General features: G+C 34.4%; 1 protein-coding gene and 1 long non-coding RNA gene across 9 annotated transcripts; both read left to right on the forward strand.

The window, feature by feature from the left end:
* The first annotated feature begins 7,786 nt into the window (after positions 1–7,786).
* On the forward strand, positions 7,787–13,465 carry LOC145055499 (sterol 3-beta-glucosyltransferase UGT80A2-like). The gene is made up of 14 exons (XM_079003851.1): positions 7,787–8,251; positions 9,273–9,454; positions 9,548–9,784; positions 9,929–10,040; positions 10,240–10,410; positions 11,217–11,280; positions 11,372–11,429; positions 11,521–11,698; positions 11,774–11,904; positions 12,018–12,120; positions 12,247–12,323; positions 12,466–12,513; positions 12,612–12,761; positions 12,962–13,465. Exons 1-14 carry the CDS (start codon positions 8,056–8,058, stop codon positions 13,181–13,183), a joined length of 1,929 nt encoding a protein of 642 aa, XP_078859977.1. The 5' UTR covers positions 7,787–8,055; the 3' UTR covers positions 13,184–13,465.
* A 3,003-nt stretch (positions 13,466–16,468) lies between these two features.
* Positions 16,469–20,060, forward strand: LOC145055500 (uncharacterized). Of its 8 annotated transcripts, none has more exons than XR_013685201.1 (11): positions 16,469–17,154; positions 17,240–17,288; positions 17,392–17,550; positions 17,659–17,780; positions 17,868–17,977; positions 18,769–18,847; positions 18,938–19,054; positions 19,140–19,248; positions 19,328–19,412; positions 19,705–19,774; positions 19,865–20,060. It is a non-coding gene; the product is annotated as an uncharacterized LOC145055500 (long non-coding RNA). The 8 variants fall into 8 exon arrangements; XR_013685203.1 differs by having other exon boundaries at positions 16,469–16,791; positions 16,873–17,154; positions 17,868–18,847; XR_013685200.1 differs by having other exon boundaries at positions 17,654–17,780; positions 17,868–18,847.
* Positions 20,061–20,414: the final 354 nt, after the last annotated feature.

Consider the following 20,414-nt stretch of genomic DNA (forward strand, 5'->3'; position numbering starts at 1 on the left):
ACTAGTTAGTCTTACTGTTAGTAGGCCTAATTCACGGAGCCGGTCTATAAGGGGGTATAAGGTTACTGTCTATAAAATGATGGTTTAATGGGTGTCCACTCCCATCCACCGCTTCCTTGACTGGTGGAGGGTCGTTAGTCGAACGAGTAGGACAGGACATTAATTCTCCCTCACTAAAAGGAACAAAAAAGAAAACCTAAATCAAGAGTTTTTAGGCGATCCTACATGGATACATATAGCCCATAAGGCACTCCACTAGACGATGACCAGTCTATTGGTATTCTAACCAACATCCTAACACACAAGGATATATATATATATATATATATATATATATATATATATATATATAACAGATCACTACAACACAAAAACATCCTATACACAAGGGTATGTAACAAAATCTAGTGGGTCGACATTGGTGCCTTCGACCCACGGGTACAGTGAGGAACCTCTGTGACAACCCTATATTTTTCCAAAAGCAGTGTAACGCTCAAAAGTCAAAAACAACGAAAACTATTTGGAATCAACTCAATTAACCTCAAAAATAAAGTGTTCAAATATCTAAGTTGGGATGCATCAAATATTAGATATCGTGCCAAGGTTTCCAAAAACGTAAAGAACGTTCAAAACCGGGTTATATTGAAGAAATTATAATCAATCGTATATTTACGACACACCGTTAAAACGCTATTTAACGTAAAAAGTGAAATTTCAATAAAATGCATTTTAGCCTTAAGGATCTGAACAAAAGTTGTAGAGTTCGTTAAACTATAAACGTACATAAAAAGATCGCCCAAATTGGACCTCGTATGAAGAAGTTACGATTTTTCCTAAGTTTCGTAACAGTAGTAGAGGGCTAAAAACTCGAATTGAAGATCGAGTGTTTGTTAGCTATCGCCACCTAAACAAAAGTTGAAGATCTCCACAATAGGAATAAAATGATAAAAAGACAAACGAAAACCGACGTCGAATAAAGAAACTATGGATTTTTAACGGACTTTAGCAGTTCCGGCCTATTAAAAATATATCATTAAAAATAAAGTCAAAACTAGCCGACGGAGTCTAAATAAAAGTTGTAGAGCATAATCTCACCTATGCGTGGATATAAAGAACGCGAAAAACGGAGCCCGTATGCGAAAGTTACGGAATTTAGAAGATGGGAGACTGGAGTACGCCCAGCGTAATCCCAGATTACGCCCAACGTACTAGACCCAGAGTCGAGTCCCATCGGCTGCAACTCTACGCTTAGCTAGACCGGAGTTGTAAGCCGTGACGCATTTTTACGCCCTGCGTACCGCGTACACCCAGTGTACTCCGGTGGTACGCCCCGCGTACGCGATCCTCCAGCACTATAAATAGAGGATTTGAGCTACGGGTTTTTGCACACTTTCTCAAACTCCCAGTCACCCTCTCATACTTTCAAGCTCCAGAAGTTGTCTCGACGCCCTCGGTTTCCGTACCCGAGCCCCCGACGAAAGATCTACGCTACCGAGATCCCCGAAGAGCCCGAAGGCGCAACTTTCCGCGGTCGAAGTTCTGCTCAACTCTAGCCTCTCTCTCTTCAAACCAAACGAGTGAGTTCATACCCCTACTTTTCAATTCTTTTCATGTTTTAGGGGGGAAATACAAGTACATTACAAGTCAAAGTATCATTTTATAAACGTAAATGTAATATCTATCTTATAAAGTATCGACACAAACATCTTTATGTTAAAGGGCTATTATATCACCAAGTTATTTTTACTAAATGGAAACATACTTTCTGAGAAACTATAGTGAGTATAGTTAGCAAGTATAACATACATTTTTACACATACATCTTTAAAAACGAAATACTTTCAAATGAAGTAAAGTCTTTCTTATCGTAAATCTATTTATACCAAGCAATGTGAGATATTCAAACTTCAACGTACTCTTATGTATGCATTTCAAGTCCTGTTTTATATACCATAATCTCTTAGAGGGAGAGCATGATACTTGTGTATAGATCTATACAGGATTGACAACCCCGCACCTAAACTATTAGCTATAGTTAGACCGGCAGGTCTGGGGTGACAAATGTCATAACACTACAACACCTGAAGAATGTTGTTACAGGCAGTCAATGTCAATAGTATGGTTATAAAACTCACATAAAAAGTATAAAAACAAGTTTGATTTACGAGATTCATATATGCATTCAGTTTTTCCACATTATCTTTAGCACAAAGTTTATCATTATTATTCAAGTATGAAACACACTAACGCACTCCAATTCTGGGAACTTTTCAAACCATTTATAGAAAATATTGGATTTTCTGAAAACCTCGTTCATCGATTTACTACCAAAAGGACATACTTTTCAATGCAAAACACTTATGAACTCACCAACTTAATTGTTGACACTTTTTCGAAACCACTTGTATTTCTCAGGGAATCAGTAATACAGGTAACTACCAGCTTTTGAAGAAGGAACGCTAAGGACGTTATTATTAAACATTTATTCTTTTGCTAATATGTATAACGCAACAATATATGTTTTCATTATATATATGATGGTTGTGTTACTTTCTTTACAATATTCAATTGTTGTGATACTACGTGAAGTCATCCACCCTCGAATGTTTCCGTCATTCTGGTTTGGGGGTGTGACAACCTCACCTAAATCGAAGAACCCAAAAACACCGCAACACACTCCCTTTCTGCATTGATTGCTCTCACATCCTAATAGCACCAAAACATGGTAGAACCTTAATTAACAACCCCAAACCTTCAACTTTGACCCAAGGTCAAACTGGTCAAAGTCAACGGTTAACGGCTCTTCACGACGTGTGTGACATCCCCATTTTTCACGGCCAGAAAAGACTGATCTCGTTTATGCTTTCATAATAAAATCAGAGTAATCTTTCAAAGAAAAGTGTTGCGAAATTTGTTCCCAAAATAAAATATGACAAAAGTTATCAAAACATTTCTTAAAGAAATGTATTATCATTATATTACAAAACTCGGGATGTCGTCATCGATACAGAACAAAAACATAAACAAAACATCATGGCCACAAAACAAAATTGGCCTCAAAACATCATAGACCTTACAACATTCTATTCATTTTTCTATAAATCCATAATCTCTCGTCAGATCATCTAACTATGCTTTTGCCACTACCTGAAAGATAAAGTTCAGATCTGAAAAGAAAGAATCATAAATCTTTCATCCAACAAACATCTCAGGTAAACAGATATATATATATATATATATATATATATATATATATATATATATATATATCTGTTTACCTGAGATGTTTGTTGGATGAAAGATTTATGATTCTTTCTTTTCAGATCTGATATATATATATATATATATATATATATATATATATATATATATATATATATATATAACATATAATTTATATAAAATACTTCATATCTATGTGTAAGATGAAAGTGACTATACACTCACTTGATTAGGGGTGATTTGGACAACAATTCGCTTCTTAAAATTATCTTCTTTGATGAAACCGGGAGATTTGCTTGAAACCGGGCTCTACGCGGGCAGAATTTCAAACCAAAAATGTGACATCCCCATTTTCACGGCAAAAAAAGACCGATTTGTTTATGCTTTGTTTTAAAATCCGAGTAATCTTTTAAAGAAAACTGTTGCGGAATTGGTTCCCAGAAAACATGATAAATACTTTATTCGAGCATCTTCGAAGAGATGTATTTTATTCGTTTTAAAACATTTGGGATGTCCTGGTCAATACAGACACATAAGCATAAACCGAACTTACATTCATCTACACTAATGATATACATCTCTTTAATCTCTCAATTTAATGTGTCTTTGTATCGATACTTGTGATACAAAAATATTGAGTGGTTCAAGTTTGGAAAACCTGGTGAGTACATAGGGATTTTAATCCCACAATGTTATAACATATATATAATTTAGAATCCACACAATATAAAATTTTCTCTATATATATAACCACCCCACCCCGTCAAATCCTCTCAACGAGACTAAAAACTAACCTCTCGACCTGATCCATACTCTCAGATCCAAAACTAACCTCTCGACCTGATCCATTGTCACATCCCAAAACCAAGAACGGCGGAAACGTTCTGGGGTGGAGGACGTCATGTAAAGTATCATAACAATGCAAAGTAGTAAACAAGCCACAACATCATCCATTGCATTAAATAGTAAAGTTTTAATACATGTGTGTTCTTTGTAATGTAATAGACACCAAAAATGAATGATTCAAAACAAAAGACGAGTCTTGTCTGTGCTCTGTCTTCTCAAAACCTCTCACCGGTACCTGTCTACCGAGGACCTGAGAATACAAGTTATTGTGAAAACGTAGATCAACATTTAAGCTGATGAATTCATAGGTATTTTAGTGTCTTTGATTTGTAAAACTGTAAGGAAAGACTTGTAAATGTTTGATGAAAAGTTCGTATAAGTATGAAAACCCTAGAAAATCTCATATTTCCTACTAGTATGTACATAAAAAGTCCTCTATCGTAAATTCACTATTTACGTCACGCAGTGTCGTGCCGGTTCTGTCACGAAACTTCGGCATGCCATAACTTCTTTGTTATAACCCGGATTTCGGCATTCTTTATACCTCCGAAATCGTTGTCACGACCAATACAACTTTCTTCATCGGTATCGAGTTTATCTAACATTTTATTTTTGACGCTTATTTTTATCGTTTATTTGTTATATTATTATAAACAAGTAATAAGCACACAAAAACACATAATTCACATAATATTCAAGTAACTCATCTTTATTACCTTAAAACGAGTTACAATGGTTGACCTAGACTATGACATCGTCATTAATTCTTAGCCCAGAAACACGGGCGTTACAATGTGACAATCTCTTGATCACGTCGTGACCAGATAAGGATAAAATAACCGTGAGTCTTCAATCATCACGATGTGACAGGCACCTCGTCACCTTGTGAGAACTAACTGAAGGGCATCTTAATGAATTAAACCCTTAATTTATTAAGCTACGAACTTATCTCCTCCATAAGGCTTCCTTACACCCCAAAGGCCATAAAATCGATGTTTTAAGGTCTTGAGCTTAAATTAAGTCACTTATGAATAAAAATGAGTTCCAAACCTCGAGCATGAGCTCAAACTCCACCAAACTTTAGATCTAGCATAACTAACCACCAATGGACTCTAAGAAACCATAAAGTTGCCAACTTTTTGGAACCCTCACACTCTAACTAATATAATCATGGGCAATAATTCATAAAACTCTAGATCTAGCATCAAGAAACCATAAAGTTTGAAGCTTCAATACTCACAAAGGTCCATAAGAGTTGCTAAAAGATAGTAATGAGGCTTGCAAGCTGAATCTATGCTCCAAAGATGATCCTTTTACCTTCAAGTCACCAAGACATGGGCGGATCCAATGTAGTGCTCGGGATACCCCTTAGATTTTTTTTGGTAGTGAAATTTTTCTAGGAAAATTTCGTTTTATATAGTGTATATATACATTTTCCTTCACCTGTAAACACAAACAAACATGTGGTCTGTTGGATAAGGAGCTAACATATTTAAGCAGAGGTCTTAGGATCAAATATCCCTCCTTATTTGTTTTTTGTTTACCTTTTATTTTTATTTTCCCAACTATTCTATCCCACATCGCCAAACACATATAATTTCAGACATTTTCGTCTATTATATTAACCTGATATCCTCATACTTCATTTGATATCTACTTTGATTCCCACACCCATTCAAGTATCAAAAGATACTTCAACTTCATGTTTATATAACAAGACTTGAGGTTAGTTAATGATTCAATTATGATTTGGGTTTAAAACCGATACCGAACCGGGGAAACCCAAGTACCCCGGAAAAAAAATTTAGGCCACCCAAAAATAATTTGGGACACCCCTTTACTTTGACCCTGGCTCCGCCATTGCACCAAGACACAACCAAAGGCTCAAGAACTCATAAATGGGGCTAGGGTTTCATTTGAAATAAGTGGAGGCTAAAGAGGATACCCTAGGTCATGAGATAAGATCCTTAAATATGAAGAGAACCCTAAACTTCGTGGGTTTGGGTTGCTACCACACTCATGACGTGACCATCCTCTTGTCATGTCGTGACAAGCCATCCATAATACACATTTCATTTTTAACTTGTCACGTCGTGACCTCTCTATGATCACGTCGTGACACCCGATTTTACCCCAAACCCATGTATTTGACTACTTGATGCCCTAAACCAATTTGTTCTTGAAACAGCGTGTTGCATTTCATAGTACACCCATTTGCATGAATTAAACGAAATGAATAAGTATTCCTTTTAGTGGATTTGAAAATTTTCAATGGTAATTTTGATCCAACACATGTATCACATTTGTATTTCGAGTCAATATAAAAATGGGGTATGTGTTCATGTTTGATTAATCAAGGAAATTAATATGTCCAAATATAAGCATGTCACATATTTAAGACTCAAACATGTAAACCGAAAAATTATTTATTTCAGTCATAACATGCTTAATAGCAGTTAAATTGAGCTTAAACATCCTACCATATGCATATCCCTTCCATACAAACATACCCATTTTAGTAAGGATAAACTTATCTCACTCAAACACCACGTAAAAACAATGCTTGTCCAACAATCATACATCAAATTCTTATGAGTTTTTGTCAGATACAACACGTTATTCACTATAACCTTTTTTCCCAACACAAACTTCAAAACTATTTTTCTGTTTCCTTGATTTTCAAAATAACCGAAGTTGCCATTAACAATACTTCACAATTGTCAAACAACTTTGAAGTTCCTAAACATATGACATGTAGCCATGTGTCGACCCACCATTCCATTACGCTTGGCTCTACGAGATTAACTTTGGAAATTACTACCATAAGGTCAATTTAAGTCAAATATCGAGTTATGTTTTCCATAACATTAGCCTTTTTAGCTTTATTCCCATTCCGAAGTTTGCAATTTGCAAAACCGAGTGGTCATAGTTGTAGTTTGTTCCTTGGTACAACTTCTTGAACATTCATCCCATTGGTATCGAGTTGATACTCTTTCTTTTCTTCTTGTTTTCCTTCCAAAAAATTATTCATCCCTTAATATTGACCATGTTCCTCCTCAAAGTATTATAATAAGGTCCTCAATAGTCATTTTTCGACAATAATGATAAAATTATATTTGTAATTTTTTTTTCAACAACTTGCAATTTTTAAATTTAAAACATATCAAATTATTTATATTAAAGAAAAATATATATGGAAAGTGTATTATTGACAATAATACTAACTTTAGCATCATTTTATTTAATATTTTGACAAAGGCTGCCACACATGTTACCAATTATACAAGTGATTATAATACTAAGCGCGTGTGATTAAGTTACTAGTTTTGATACCTATGGCAGAAAGATTAGTATATTTTATAATTAAGTTCGGGTTAAATGGTTCTGGAAAGCTGTAAAAACTACATAAAAAATTCAAAATATTGATAACATCTTGTATTATTTTATTAAAAAAATAGATTATTATTATACTGATCACATAGTTTATATACTTTTTTTCTGACATAATCATTATAATTGATTTATCTTTCAAATTATCGTACAATACAATAATAAAATAGTGTAAAACAAAAAAATCATTGATCTATTAGCAGAAAATGTAACGTATGTTATATTTTGTAAAAAAAGTAATCATTTAATATGAATAAAAAAAACATATAAAAACACCAAAAATAAAATAAAAAATGGCGCCTCTATAAATTTCCATCTGGAAGCTAATTTTACCAAAAAGCCCCTTCGGCAATCAGCACTCCAAGTTGACCGCAACTGATCGTCTTTCTACGGTTATCAATCCCCTTCTCTCTCTACGCTAACCGAGTTCCGACCATCGGACCATCCTCACTACCGCCCCGTCGATAGACCGGAGCTAATCCTGCCTCCCTAGAAATCCATTGGAACTTGAGTATTTTCAGGTGTATTTCGTAGATCCGGATCGGAAGCAACGGAAGAAGCACGTGTTTTCGCTTCGGAGAAGTTGTGGCTCCATAGATGATGGAGCAATCTCCAGAACCGCTTCCTAAGCAAGATCAGGCTAGCTCTTCTTTGTCGAGTTCGGTAGAAGAGTCTGTTAAGATTGGGAAGGAAGTTGCCAGTAACGGTGGAGCTGAAGTAGATGTTAGTAGAGACGATGATGTAGCTGTTGCTAGTGGTGGTGTGGTTTCTAATGGCGACGCCAGTTATTCAGGTTCGTTCATTTTAGTTATTCGTTATTGTTCTGAACGTGGTTTGGAGGGTCAATAGGCATAGGAGTTTAGAAGAAAATTTTCAACATGTAGTTCTGTATGTGGACCCATTGTTTTGTTAGAGCATGGATACAACTTTACCAATCCGAAAGCTACTTGATGTATCATGGATCCACCTTTTTTTATTGAATTTTATTGATGAACCATCGACGAATCATGCATACGATGAGAAAACAATCCTTATCAGGTTCTAGGCAGTGTCATGGGAGAGGGCTCAGATGGTGATTGGGAATAAGGTTAACTCCCCTCTGGATCAGATATCCAGAGTGAATATATGTATAATGTATCAATCAAGTTCCAAGAAACTCAACGTTTAGTATTTATACCTCCCTTTCAAAGATCGAGTTATTTCTTACCTTGATGGTGTGCCCTATCGGTGATTTTAGATCACCTGTAATTTGAGTGTAATTGATATTTATACTAGTTTCAAAGGGGATCAAAGCTATGATCTGATAAAAGTTTGGTGGTGCGGAGTGCATACAACCAAGTGTGGGGGTCAAGGACTCAAGGGGGGCCCACCTCCTTGTGGGGTCCAAGGGACCAGAGCCCTGACAAAACCTTTAACGAATGTTGGAGTTAGAATGCAGTGTAAAAACATCTTTAGAAGTGACATGTTATCGCAAAAAGATGTCTTTTAACTTAGTTGAAATCTATCTGATTTATAAAAAATCTAAAGCCAAAAAGTTGGGGGGGTTAGGATTACAGAATTCGTTTAGGACATCAAATGTCAATTTGAACACCTCTCTTTTAAAATTTTATTTTGTTGAGGGTTTGAAATGACAAAATAAATGTTGATACATCAGTGTACCTTTCAACTAGCAGTTATATACTTAAGTGGACTTCTGTCTTGATATGGTTTGGACTTTTTCCATGCTTGTAACATAACTTTCTGTTTTCTTTCTTTGTGGAATGTTTTTTTTTTTTTTTTTCTGGATCTCAAATTGATTATGCTTTCTATGTCAGGGTCTGATGGCAGGAGTGTACATAAATTGCGTAAACTGCAATCAGAACTCACAAATTTTATACTTGGAAGTTCTGAGAAGTTTGAGTCATCTTCCAGTCAGTTCACCCTGGAAAAATCAAAAACTGAAAGGCCTAGACGTAGTAAAATGCTTGTTGATGAAAAGCTATCTGTAAACCAGAAGGTAAAAATAGATGTGTTTAGAGTTTAGACACACATGTACACATACTCAGTTATATTAGTATGACTGAATCATCTACACTTGCATTGCATGCAGCTCCAATTGCTGAACAAAATTGCTACTGTAAAAGATGGCACAGTTGAATTTGAGATACCTGGAGATGTTGAACTGAGTGCTTTAGAGACTGAAAGTGATAAATGTTACAATGCATTCAATGAAGATCTCCCTGACTCATCAGAACCTCGGTATCTTAGACCTTTGCAAATAGTAATACTTATTGTTGGAACTCGTGGTGATGTGCAACCATTTATTGCAATCGGAAAGCGTTTGCAGGTGATAGATCCCCTAAATTTTTTGATATTTGAAAAAATGTCTTTTTTTTTTTCCCTTTGTTTTATCATTATGATTCAGTAATTGAGTGAAATAATGTTTGATTCGTGGGTGTTGGATGATGCTTTATTTGTGAATTTATTTCAGGAATATGGGCATCGTGTTAGACTAGCGACTCATTCAAATTTCAAAGAATTTGTCTTGACAGCTGGATTGGAGTTCTACCCACTAGGTGGAGATCCAAAAGTTCTTGCTGAATGTATGTTCCTATCTCCTCTTTTTTTGACATTAACTTGATGAGTTTACGCAAATGAATAATAAATATCTTCTGAGTCTTTTGGATTAAAGAAGTCATGGGATCTTGTTCATGTAATGAAACAAAGAATTTTTTGTTCAAAAATATGGTTTTTACTTGTACAAAAATGCATGAGGAGGTTTTGTATTCTGTTGTTATGCAGACATGGTTAAGAACAAAGGATTCTTACCTTCTGGTCCATCGGAAATTCCTGTTCAGAGGAGTCAAATGAAAGACATAATTTTTTCATTACTTGCTGCATGCAAAGAGCCTGATATTGATTCTGGAATCCCTTTTAGAGCTGATGCAATGATGGCTAATCCCCCTGCATATGGTACAAACCTCACTCCATTTTAATAATTTAGCTTTAAGCATTATATTAATTGGTTTCTAACAAAATCTCATCTCATCTACATCGCTCTTTCCTCTCTTTGACTTTTAATTTCCAAGTAACAAAAACCAATGTTTTTCTACATATGCCATTTTGTTGATACAAGTGTACTCTTAACAAATCTTCTAAGAAAAGTATTAATTTGATTTTATTTTGCTTGAATATCAACAAATTCTAGAAAACATGGAGTCTGCCACAATTGTGGTGCATTAGCTCTACTTTATAACTTTCTTGTTTATAAGTATGGGCTTAATGCAAGAAATAGCAATGAACTTTCATTTATTTTGTTTATTATAGCATGCAACTTTCTTTTCTTTCTATTACATCATTGTACTTCCATTTGTTTTCTTATGAAAGCATTAAATTTTAAAAGATCTACTTAATTATAGCACTGTACCTTCAAATATTCATTATTAGGACATTCTACACAGAAAATTCTACTCAATTATAGCAGTGAAAATTGTGCTGTAATTTGATGACATGGTCATAACTTAGTAGATTTTTAAAGTCCAATGCTGTAATAGGGAGAAATTAAAGTAGGATGCTATAATAAACAAATCAATGAAAGTACACTGCTATTTATTGCATTTAACCCTTCATATATTTCGTACATACAAACAGTGCATATTGAAGATTTGGTTTTTCTCTTTTGAACTTTATAGGGTAGCATTCCCACTTTTAAGACAAGATGGTATATTATTGCTTTTAAGGTTTATATTTACTTTCTAATTTGGTTGATTATGTTTCAGGACATACACATGTTGCAGAGGCACTGAAAATACCTATTCATATATTTTTCACAATGCCTTGGACGTAAGTGTTTTATATGAATCTCTCTAGTGATTTTTAATTTTTTTATAATGATTTGAAGCTAGTGATTCTTAATTTCATTGTGTCATATCAGGCCTACTAGTGAATTTCCTCATCCTCTATCACGTGTCAAGCAACCAGCTGGATATAGAGTAAGTTCAATCATTAATATTATACATATTAGTAGTTCTTTTTCTTTTTATTACATAATTAACTATTTGTATTTTACATGTGTTGTTGCAGTTGTCATATCAGATAGTAGACTCTTTAATCTGGCTTGGAATTCGAGACATGATAAATGATGTTAGGAAGAAAAAGTTGAAGCTGCGACCTGTCACGTATTTAAGTGGTTCTCAAGGCTCTGAGACTGATATTCCACATGGATACATATGGAGTCCTCATCTTGTTCCTAAACCAAAAGGTAAATTTTTCTTATATTAACTATTTATAAGACTTTATTATATGAGATGGATTAATCAAATCATAATATGCACAGATTGGGGGCCTAAAATTGATGTGGTTGGATTTTGTTTCCTTGATCTCGCATCAAACTACAAACCCCCTGAAGAACTTGTACGCTGGCTTGAAGCTGGCCCAAAGCCTATCTACATCGGGTTTGGTAGCCTTGTGAGTTTTCTTTATCTATATCATCACTTCTTTTATGCTTTTTATAATTTTTATATATAAAAAAAAAAGTAATCTAAATATAAATTCCCACAATTTTATTTATCCATTGTCAGCCAGTTCAAGAGCCTGAGAAAATGACACAGACAATCGTTAAAGCCCTAGAAATGACTGGACAAAGGGGCATCATCAACAAAGGATGGGGTGGTCTTGGTATCTGTAAGTATAAATCTATATGTCTCCTTTATTTTTAATTTTATCACAACTTTATTTTTCCTATTTTATCCTTTCCTTGCTTATGAAGGGAATCAAAACTGATGTAGATAAAACTTTTTGTCTCTTCAGTAACAGAGCCAAAGGATTTTGTATACTCGTTGGACAACATCCCTCATGACTGGCTTTTCTTACAATGTGCATCTGTGGTGAGTCGTTGCTGCTACTTTATTTTTTACCCATAACACCTACATATTTATATTTCTTCACCCATAATAGCAACTTAGTTACATTTTCGTTACATATAATAGCAATTCACTTACATTTTTTTTTTTTTTTTTGTAATTGTAGGTGCACCATGGTGGTGCTGGAACTACAGCTGCTGGACTTAAAGCTGCGGTAATTTTCCTCAACAACTTGTTATTTTATTTTTACCAATAATAGCAAACTGATATTATATGTTGACTTTTTATCTGATATTACATGTTGACTTTCAGTGCCCAACTACAATTGTACCTTTCTTTGGTGACCAACCGTTTTGGGGAGAGCGAGTTCATAGCAGAGGCGTAGGGCCGCCACCCATACCAGTCGATCAGTTTAACCTCACCAAGTTGGTTGATGCAATTAAATTCATGCTAGATCCCAAGGTAACCATTACCAACTCCCCTATTGTTTATTTGCTAAATGCAAGAAATAGCAATTTCCTTTTTTTTTTTTTTCTCTCCACCCAGTTATATTTATAACAATGAAGATTACTTTGTAATATTTGGAATACATTGCTGTAACTATGTAAAATCCAGAAAGTTGGTATTTTTTTTTTAAATATTAATTTGTGGAAGTGTTGCAGGTGAAGGAGCGAGCAGTGGAACTTGCAAAGGCGATGGAGAACGAGGACGGTGTGGAAGGGGCGGTTAAAGCGTTTTTAAAACATCTTCCACAACAAATACCGCCAGATTGCAAGCCTTCTTCAACAAAGCCTCCAACCAAAACCAAACCCTCAAAGTCAAAAGTACCTCCTCCCAAACATTCTGCTTCATTCTCAATAACCGGATGTTTTGGTTGTTCCTAGTTCCCAATTCTATGCATGCATTCATCTGATATTTCCATTGTGGATAGAAACGTGTCTTGGAGTTGTATTGTTTGTTTGTTTGTTTGTTTCTTCATTGAAATTATGTTTGCTTGTTTTTTTGTAATTTGTATAGTGCAATGCAAACCACAGTACCAATGTCCACTGCTATGTTGCCACATGAGTCTGGTTGATGGGGGCACCCAGGGACATTTTTACATTGTTATTGTGTTATTAGTATTTGCAAATTTTTCTTGTATTTAAATAAAAAAAATAGTTGGCTGATTGTCCGTAGCGATGACAGTAGGTTGTTGGATAAGTCCGTATATTTGTTTGATGGAACGAGTAGTTTTTTGTGAGTGTGTGTGCGTGCATTGTGTTCTTTCTTTGACATTGTACAACTACTTTTCAAACTTTGGATGCATGACAATCTTGCTATAAAAGTACTCTTATAATATTCATGTTGGTGATTTTGTATTACCGTTTAATAAGTGTAATTGAATATTATACTAGTTATAGAAGAATTAAAACTGTGATATAATACAAGTGTAGTGGTGCATAGGACACATTCTTCAGGGCCGGCTCCGAGATTTTGAAGGCCCTGTGCAATTTAACAAAAAATAGGCCCTAAAACTTGAAAGATCTGAAATTTAAGCAAAACAATATGTGAAATACATAAATTAAAATTTTCATACTAAATAATATATATATTTTTTGTTTCTACTTAAAAACAAGCATAATATTCGTTGAAATAAAATTTTCAAAAACACCTTTATAAATAACTTTATCTAAAATGCTGCTTTCAACCGTGACGACCAATTTATAGATTTCCTTCTTGGTTTTGATTTTGAAACTCAATTAGTAAAGTATAAAACTTTTATACTCTGGAAGAACTGTAAAAATCAGATTACACTATGTCATTATTACATTCTCATAAACCAAAAAATAAAAATCAGATTACAAAGAAAAAAAAAAGAAATTAAAAGTTATATTACATTCTTATAAAAGAAATACTCTGATTTGCTTTTGATAAAAAAAATTGATAAAAAATTTGTATATTATACTCTCGGAAAAGAAATACTCTGATTTGGTTCTCATAAAAAAGTTTTGATTAAAACTTATGAATATACTTTCATATATTCAACATCTCAAGAGGAATGTTTTCTTCTGAAATTTTGATTGACTCTGATTTTCAAAACCTCAAAGATTTTACATTCAAGAAAGAGATAAAGAAAGAAAAACTTATTTACTTATTATAAAGAAGTTATTAGGAATAAGAATATTATCTAATTTTTGAATTACGGTTCACTTATTTTTGAAGTAAACGTTATTTTGCTTGTGAAGTTCTTATTTTCAATTTTTGAAGTAACATGGCTTCCCGATTTTTTTTTTGATTCACTCGTTTTTGAGGATTGATGAAGAAAGGGGTAGGAAAAAAAATAAGAACTCAAAACTTGTGAAGAAGGAAGTAAGGGGATTGTTCCTGTCATTGAGTCTAGAGAATTCACTAACCATCAATAATTAGCGAGAATGTAGAAACCAAAACGATATTTACTTCTCCTAAAATTATGATTCTTGATTTCTGTCATTTTTGATTCCCGCTCATCTTGCGCCGTTCCTGATTACTCTCATGTCTGATACATTCCTATCTTAATATGATTTGGGCCAAAAAAATAACACACAATACAAAAAAATGGGCCCTAGATTTTAGTGGGCCCTGTTCAAAGGCACACTTTGAACTCCCTTTGGGCCGGCCCTAACATTCTTATATATATATATATATATATATATATATATATATATATATATATATATATATATATATATATATTAAACATGGACACTTTTTAGGAATAGTAAATTTATCTGGTCTTTGGCAAAAATGGTCATTGTGTTTTGTTTGTTGTTTTCATGGGTCTAATTGTTCTTTAATTGTCTTTTGGGTTTTATTTGCTCTTTCTTCTCAAGTAAACCCACGTCTTTTTTCTTCATGTCTATCTCCATTCTAGATCCTTGTGCTTTGACTGATCTTCGTTTCTTTTACGCTTGCTTTTCTCACTTTTCGCGGTATCAACCTTCTCCATTCCTTTATTTTCCTTCGTTCCTTTGTTTACAGGTAAAATCTCTGCTTTGTATTCTGTTTTCTTCCGTTCTTTTCGGCACGCTTTTGTATTTTCGTTCCCGGTGTAGTTATGATTTTTTGTCTCCCTTCATTTTGGTCGTTCCTGCTTTTTCTTGCGTTTAGATTTTGTGATGTATGCTCCACGGAAACGACTTTGCGGTGATGTTGGGCCCTCAACTGTTGCTGGTGATGGCGGGTCAACATCGACTGTTCCGGTTGTTCAGGTTGCTCCTGCTGTTCGTCGTGGTCGGCGGCCAGGGCGGATGAGGCTTCCGACCATTGTCAGGACCAGTACCTGACCAGGGTACTGTTCATGGGTTACCATAAGGTTACTACATGAGTTAGGCTGTTGGCAGTGGATCTTGTGACATGTTCTCCAACCACGATGCACCACTTCAAAGTTCCAATAGCATTGCTCCAGCTACCCACCACCTTCCTTTTAAAGTTTCATCCCAATCTTCTTTTCTCCACCGCCTGTTCACTTAATATTGATGTCTCCATCGCTAACTTCCCACATACGGTCCATTTTTTTTGCTTTCCCCTTTCTTATGCTTTCCAAAAATTTCTCCTTTCTGATCCTTGATGTACTCCCACTCCGACCACTACCGCCGACATACAGCTTCATGTTTTTTATTTTTCGATATCCGGATCATTCTCTTACGCCTTGTTCCCGAGGGTTTTTTTTTTTTTTTTTTTTTTTTTTTTTTTTTTTTGTAAATTCATTAAAGGAAAGGGAAGCAAAATTTTAACAGAAAAAAGAGAGGTGAAGATAAATATTCATTATTTTTCGATATCCTTGATGTACTCCCGCTCCGACCACTACCGCCGACATACAACTTCATGTTTTTTATTTTTGCGATATCCGGATCATTCTCTTACGCCTTGTTTCTGAGGTTTTTTTTTTTTTTTTTTTTTTTTTTTTTTTTTGTAAATTCATTAAAGGTAAAAGAAGCAAAATTTTAACAAATAAAAAGGAAGATGAAAGAAAATATTCATTATTCTGTGTTTCCGAGTTCGAAGAAAATAAAAAGAAAATTTTAAGTTTTATATTTCCGAGTTATAAGGAAAAATAAAACTTCAAATTTTTATTCCCTCACTTTTTTTTCAAATCCGCCTAACTTGAAAGCAAAATATAGAAGGAAAATATATTCCCATCCCATCACTTTCCTTCCATGAAATACCCCTCACTTTCCTTCCTTCTGTTAATAATTCCTTCCATTAATCAAACTCCGAATACGATTTCCCCTTCCACACCCCTCGCTTTCCTTCCATGAAACTCGTACCCCTCACTTTCTCCGAAAACGATTTCCCTTCCACATCCCTCGCTTTCCCTCCGCTTCCTCCCACTTCTCTCCGTAGAACTCGGGATCCTGACGATTCAAAGGCGGTGGTATGCATCTTTAGGATAACAAAGAAATCATATCGGATCCCGCTTCGATTACCGTTAATTTTCATCTCTCACTGCCTCCGATCATCCACTGCCGCATTTGTAAGCAGCGCCTTCTTGCCCTTAGCATCACCATTGCTTTTAGTTTCAGGCCTTAAACCCCACTCTCCGCGCTTCCGGTAGGAGAAGGAGGGCTGGAGTCCGAAGAGGGCGCATGTTGTGAAGCGGGAAACACAACTTAACGGCGCTTGAGGGGAAATCGACAGCGAATGGTGACGGCGATGAGCAGCAGAGCAGGGAGCTGAAAAAGACAAACTTTTCTGATGTCCACCATTTTTTTCGATATCAATCAGAAAGAGGGAAAGCGAAAAGAAGGATTGGCTCAAAATGGGTTAATTCTTTTCATTTGCTGAATAATTCTTGCACTATCTTTTTTTAGGGTCGATATCCAAAGATGGATTTCAGGTTCTTCTTTTCTCGATTTCTAACTACCGATCGATATTTATTTTATGTTGATTTCATACCATTATGTTTTTTTTTTCTTTCCCAGGTTTCACTCTTATTTACTGATTTCGTACCGGTTTTTGTATGTTGAATAGGTAAGCACCATTCTATTCTAGATTAAATATAAATGTATAATGACATTGTGATCATCTGGTTTGAAAGCTTAATGTTTTTCGATTTCATCATCTTCTTCTCTAGGAACTAACTTTCAATCTGATCCTTCTTCATTTGTACACTACGGGACTCCAATATATGATGACAAGAATGGCAGTTGTTACTGCTGCATATTTTGGTCAATATGTCATCCAAGCATGGTTGGTTTCACCTGCTTTGCATAACTTTTATCCTTAGAGTAAGGTACACTACCAAAAGCCTTTTTTTGAATAACAGATTATGAATCAATCTTATGTTGAATTGGGGTTTCCAAATTTTTTGTTCATGTTCTGTTCATGTTGTAAAGAACAGGGTACATCTGCTGACAATGGCATTCTAACCATGTGTTGCCCCTGCACTTAAAGGGTTGGGTTTTACTAGATGGTTTACCCGGTTATCTAGCTTCCCATGGAAATGCTGCACTAACAACCTTGGTATGTTATGTTTTTTTTTTATCCTTGATCTTATTGGATATTTGGAACGAGGATTGTTTTGTATGTCAATGATATTTCTATGATTAGGTAAAATTATCAAAATGAAATGTTGAATAGCCCAACATCTAATAAAAGGAGGTTTGAAGCTGATTATTATTGAATCTTTGACAATTTATCATGTGAAAAGCCATTTACAGGTATGTCTTACAAGCAATTTATTGGTCACTCACTTAATATGGACAACTATATATGTCTGTTTCTTTTTTACTTAATCTGGAAACAATGATTTAATGGTCACTTAGTCTCTTTCAAACACTTTATCTAAAGCAGACATCTTCACTCATAAACAGCCCTAAAAAAGATGTTGACTTTTGAGGTCAATTGTCTTAAAAAAAAAGTCCTGATAAGTCCCCTTCAACATTTTATAATAAAAATAGTCAACACTTCAGATTTGATGTTTCTCTATTACTTTGATTTGAGAAATATAGAACAAGTTACAAGCCAGAGTTATCTGAAGGTAATAAATGTTATATCATTAATCATCCTTCAGAATATATTTTTAGAAATTACTCATGATCTTTTATGTGTTTAAAAATTGCAATATAACTGATCCTTGAACAACTTAATATAAAACCATACCAAATTCTATTGTTTTATGGAACTAATGGATTCATACTAATTTTTTAATTTTTTTTAATCAAGAAAAGGCTAATATTTGATTTATTTTTATAAAAATGTTCGATACATGAACATCAGACAAAAGCCTACTTCTATTGATAAAATGGTAGCTATGGATATCAAAAACGAGTTAGTCTCTTTCTCTTTCTCTACACTTGTGTGTCCAAAAGACGTTAGTACCCTAGATGTGGTAATGTTTTTTTTTTGCTATATTAGATTTTCTGTTGCGTTCCAATAAATAACATTGGAGCTTTGAAGTTGTATTGTTGTAAAATATGATAATCAAGTATTTGTTTACTATGACTTTCAGTTATTGGTGTGATCTAAAGGAAACTTGCCAAATTTCAAAATTAAGGATTGTCATATATGTGTGTTCCTAATTTCCCCAGGTTGTGGACCATAGCCTTCATCGTTTAGAGTTTTTTTTTTTTTTTTTTTTTTTTTTTTTTTTAGTATGCAACTTCGAACTCTCCTGGCAGCAAGCATCCACCTGTGATGATAGATATATGAAAAGGGAAAAGGGAAAGGTCTATGGTAAAGCTTATTTGGACACTGAAGTTGATGGAGATGTAGCAAATGGTGGTTCAAATTTCAGTGTAAAGCTCTGTTTTTTTTTTTTAGTAACTTCTAATTGGGTAGATAAAATCTATAATTTTGATTTATAATTTATGGTTATTTCAGATGGGCTATGAATTTTATACATTCAGAAAGCATATTTGTTACAATTGTTTGTCAATAAGTTGGAAGATTCAGATAATAAAATACAAATTTTAGAGGATTCTCTGACAAGGTTAGGCTTTGTGTCTGTGATTTTCAGGGGCAATTGGGTAAATTTTTGTATTAAATTCTAACTTCTTCATTTAATCTAGGTTGGAAGATAGCTCCAGTAATCAGAGAGTAAAGTTTTCCGCCAACAAGTGTCGCTGAATATTGGCTACTCTTTTTAGGAGGACAGTAAGTTTATATAATATTCTTCTTTTAAGTTTAATGGAAAATTCAATTTGACTGCTTAATATTTTTAACATCGGCTCCACTGATTACAGCTGTACTTCTTGCTTGGAATCGTCTACTTTGTTTTTGTTGTTCTTTATTAAATTTGATGTTAATTGTCGTTGATGTGTCTTTTAGATAGCATCTTACTTTGATTTCTATCCGCTACAAGTTTACAACCAATTTCCTTCTATTCTTTTTGTTATTAAAGAGTTGTTCCTTGAAACTCTATACCTACTCATGTGTTGTCTGCCAGATTTTTAAGGAAATCGAAGAAGATTTGTCTACATCTAAATGTCTGCTTGCGAATCCATTTTGTAAGTTAGGTATGGAGGCAATTAAGTTACTTTCTACTCATGATCCATGATTAATGCGATGTGCATGTTTTGATATGGAGTTTGTGTGTATGCATGCAGGTTCGGATGATATGTCAGTACACATTAACTCATCAATGTTTGGATGTGCTCTCATGTACGGATGAATATTGTAACAGTGAAGACAGATCTGAGGAAACTATATTGCTTTTAACACTTGATTTGCTATTGCATAAATTTAATATGTTTTTGACCACAAACCAATATAATTCTAAATCCAACGACGAAACTTCCGTCCCATGCACACCAAATCTGTTGATCAATAATCTCTTTTTATTTATACTGTTAACAAATCTATACCCCGCAAAGCGGGGTTTCTCATCTAGTTTGGATAATCCAAGTTTATATATGATGTGGCGAAATGTGGGGTCCAAGGTAGGGGTGAACAATATTACCAAAAATCCCATCCATAATATTGAACAATAACCGATTTGGTATCTATATCATATTTGTATAATCGGTTTGGTACTCGGTACTATCAAATGACTCAAATCAGTGATGGATGCTATCCTTATAGGTACTTTTCCATATTTGTATAGTTGGTTCTGTACTCGGTTTTGTTTTTTTCAATCAATTTAGTACTTGGTATATT

The sequence above is a fragment of the Lactuca serriola genome, chromosome 5, assembly GCF_051521515.1.
Source record: "Lactuca serriola cultivar US96UC23 chromosome 5, Lser_US96UC23_V15, whole genome shotgun sequence".
Classification (NCBI taxonomy): Eukaryota; Viridiplantae; Streptophyta; class Magnoliopsida; order Asterales; family Asteraceae; genus Lactuca; species Lactuca serriola.

Coding starts and splice junctions, on each gene's coding strand:
- LOC145055499 (XM_079003851.1), top strand. CDS start 8,056: ATGATGGAGCAATCTCCAGAACCGCTTCCTAAGCAAGATCAGGCTAGC. Junction 9,455..9,547: donor AGCTATCTGTAAACCAGAAG/GTAAAAATAGAT, acceptor CATTGCATGCAG/CTCCAATTGCTGAACAAAAT. Junction 11,905..12,017: donor ACATCGGGTTTGGTAGCCTT/GTGAGTTTTCTT, acceptor ATCCATTGTCAG/CCAGTTCAAGAGCCTGAGAA.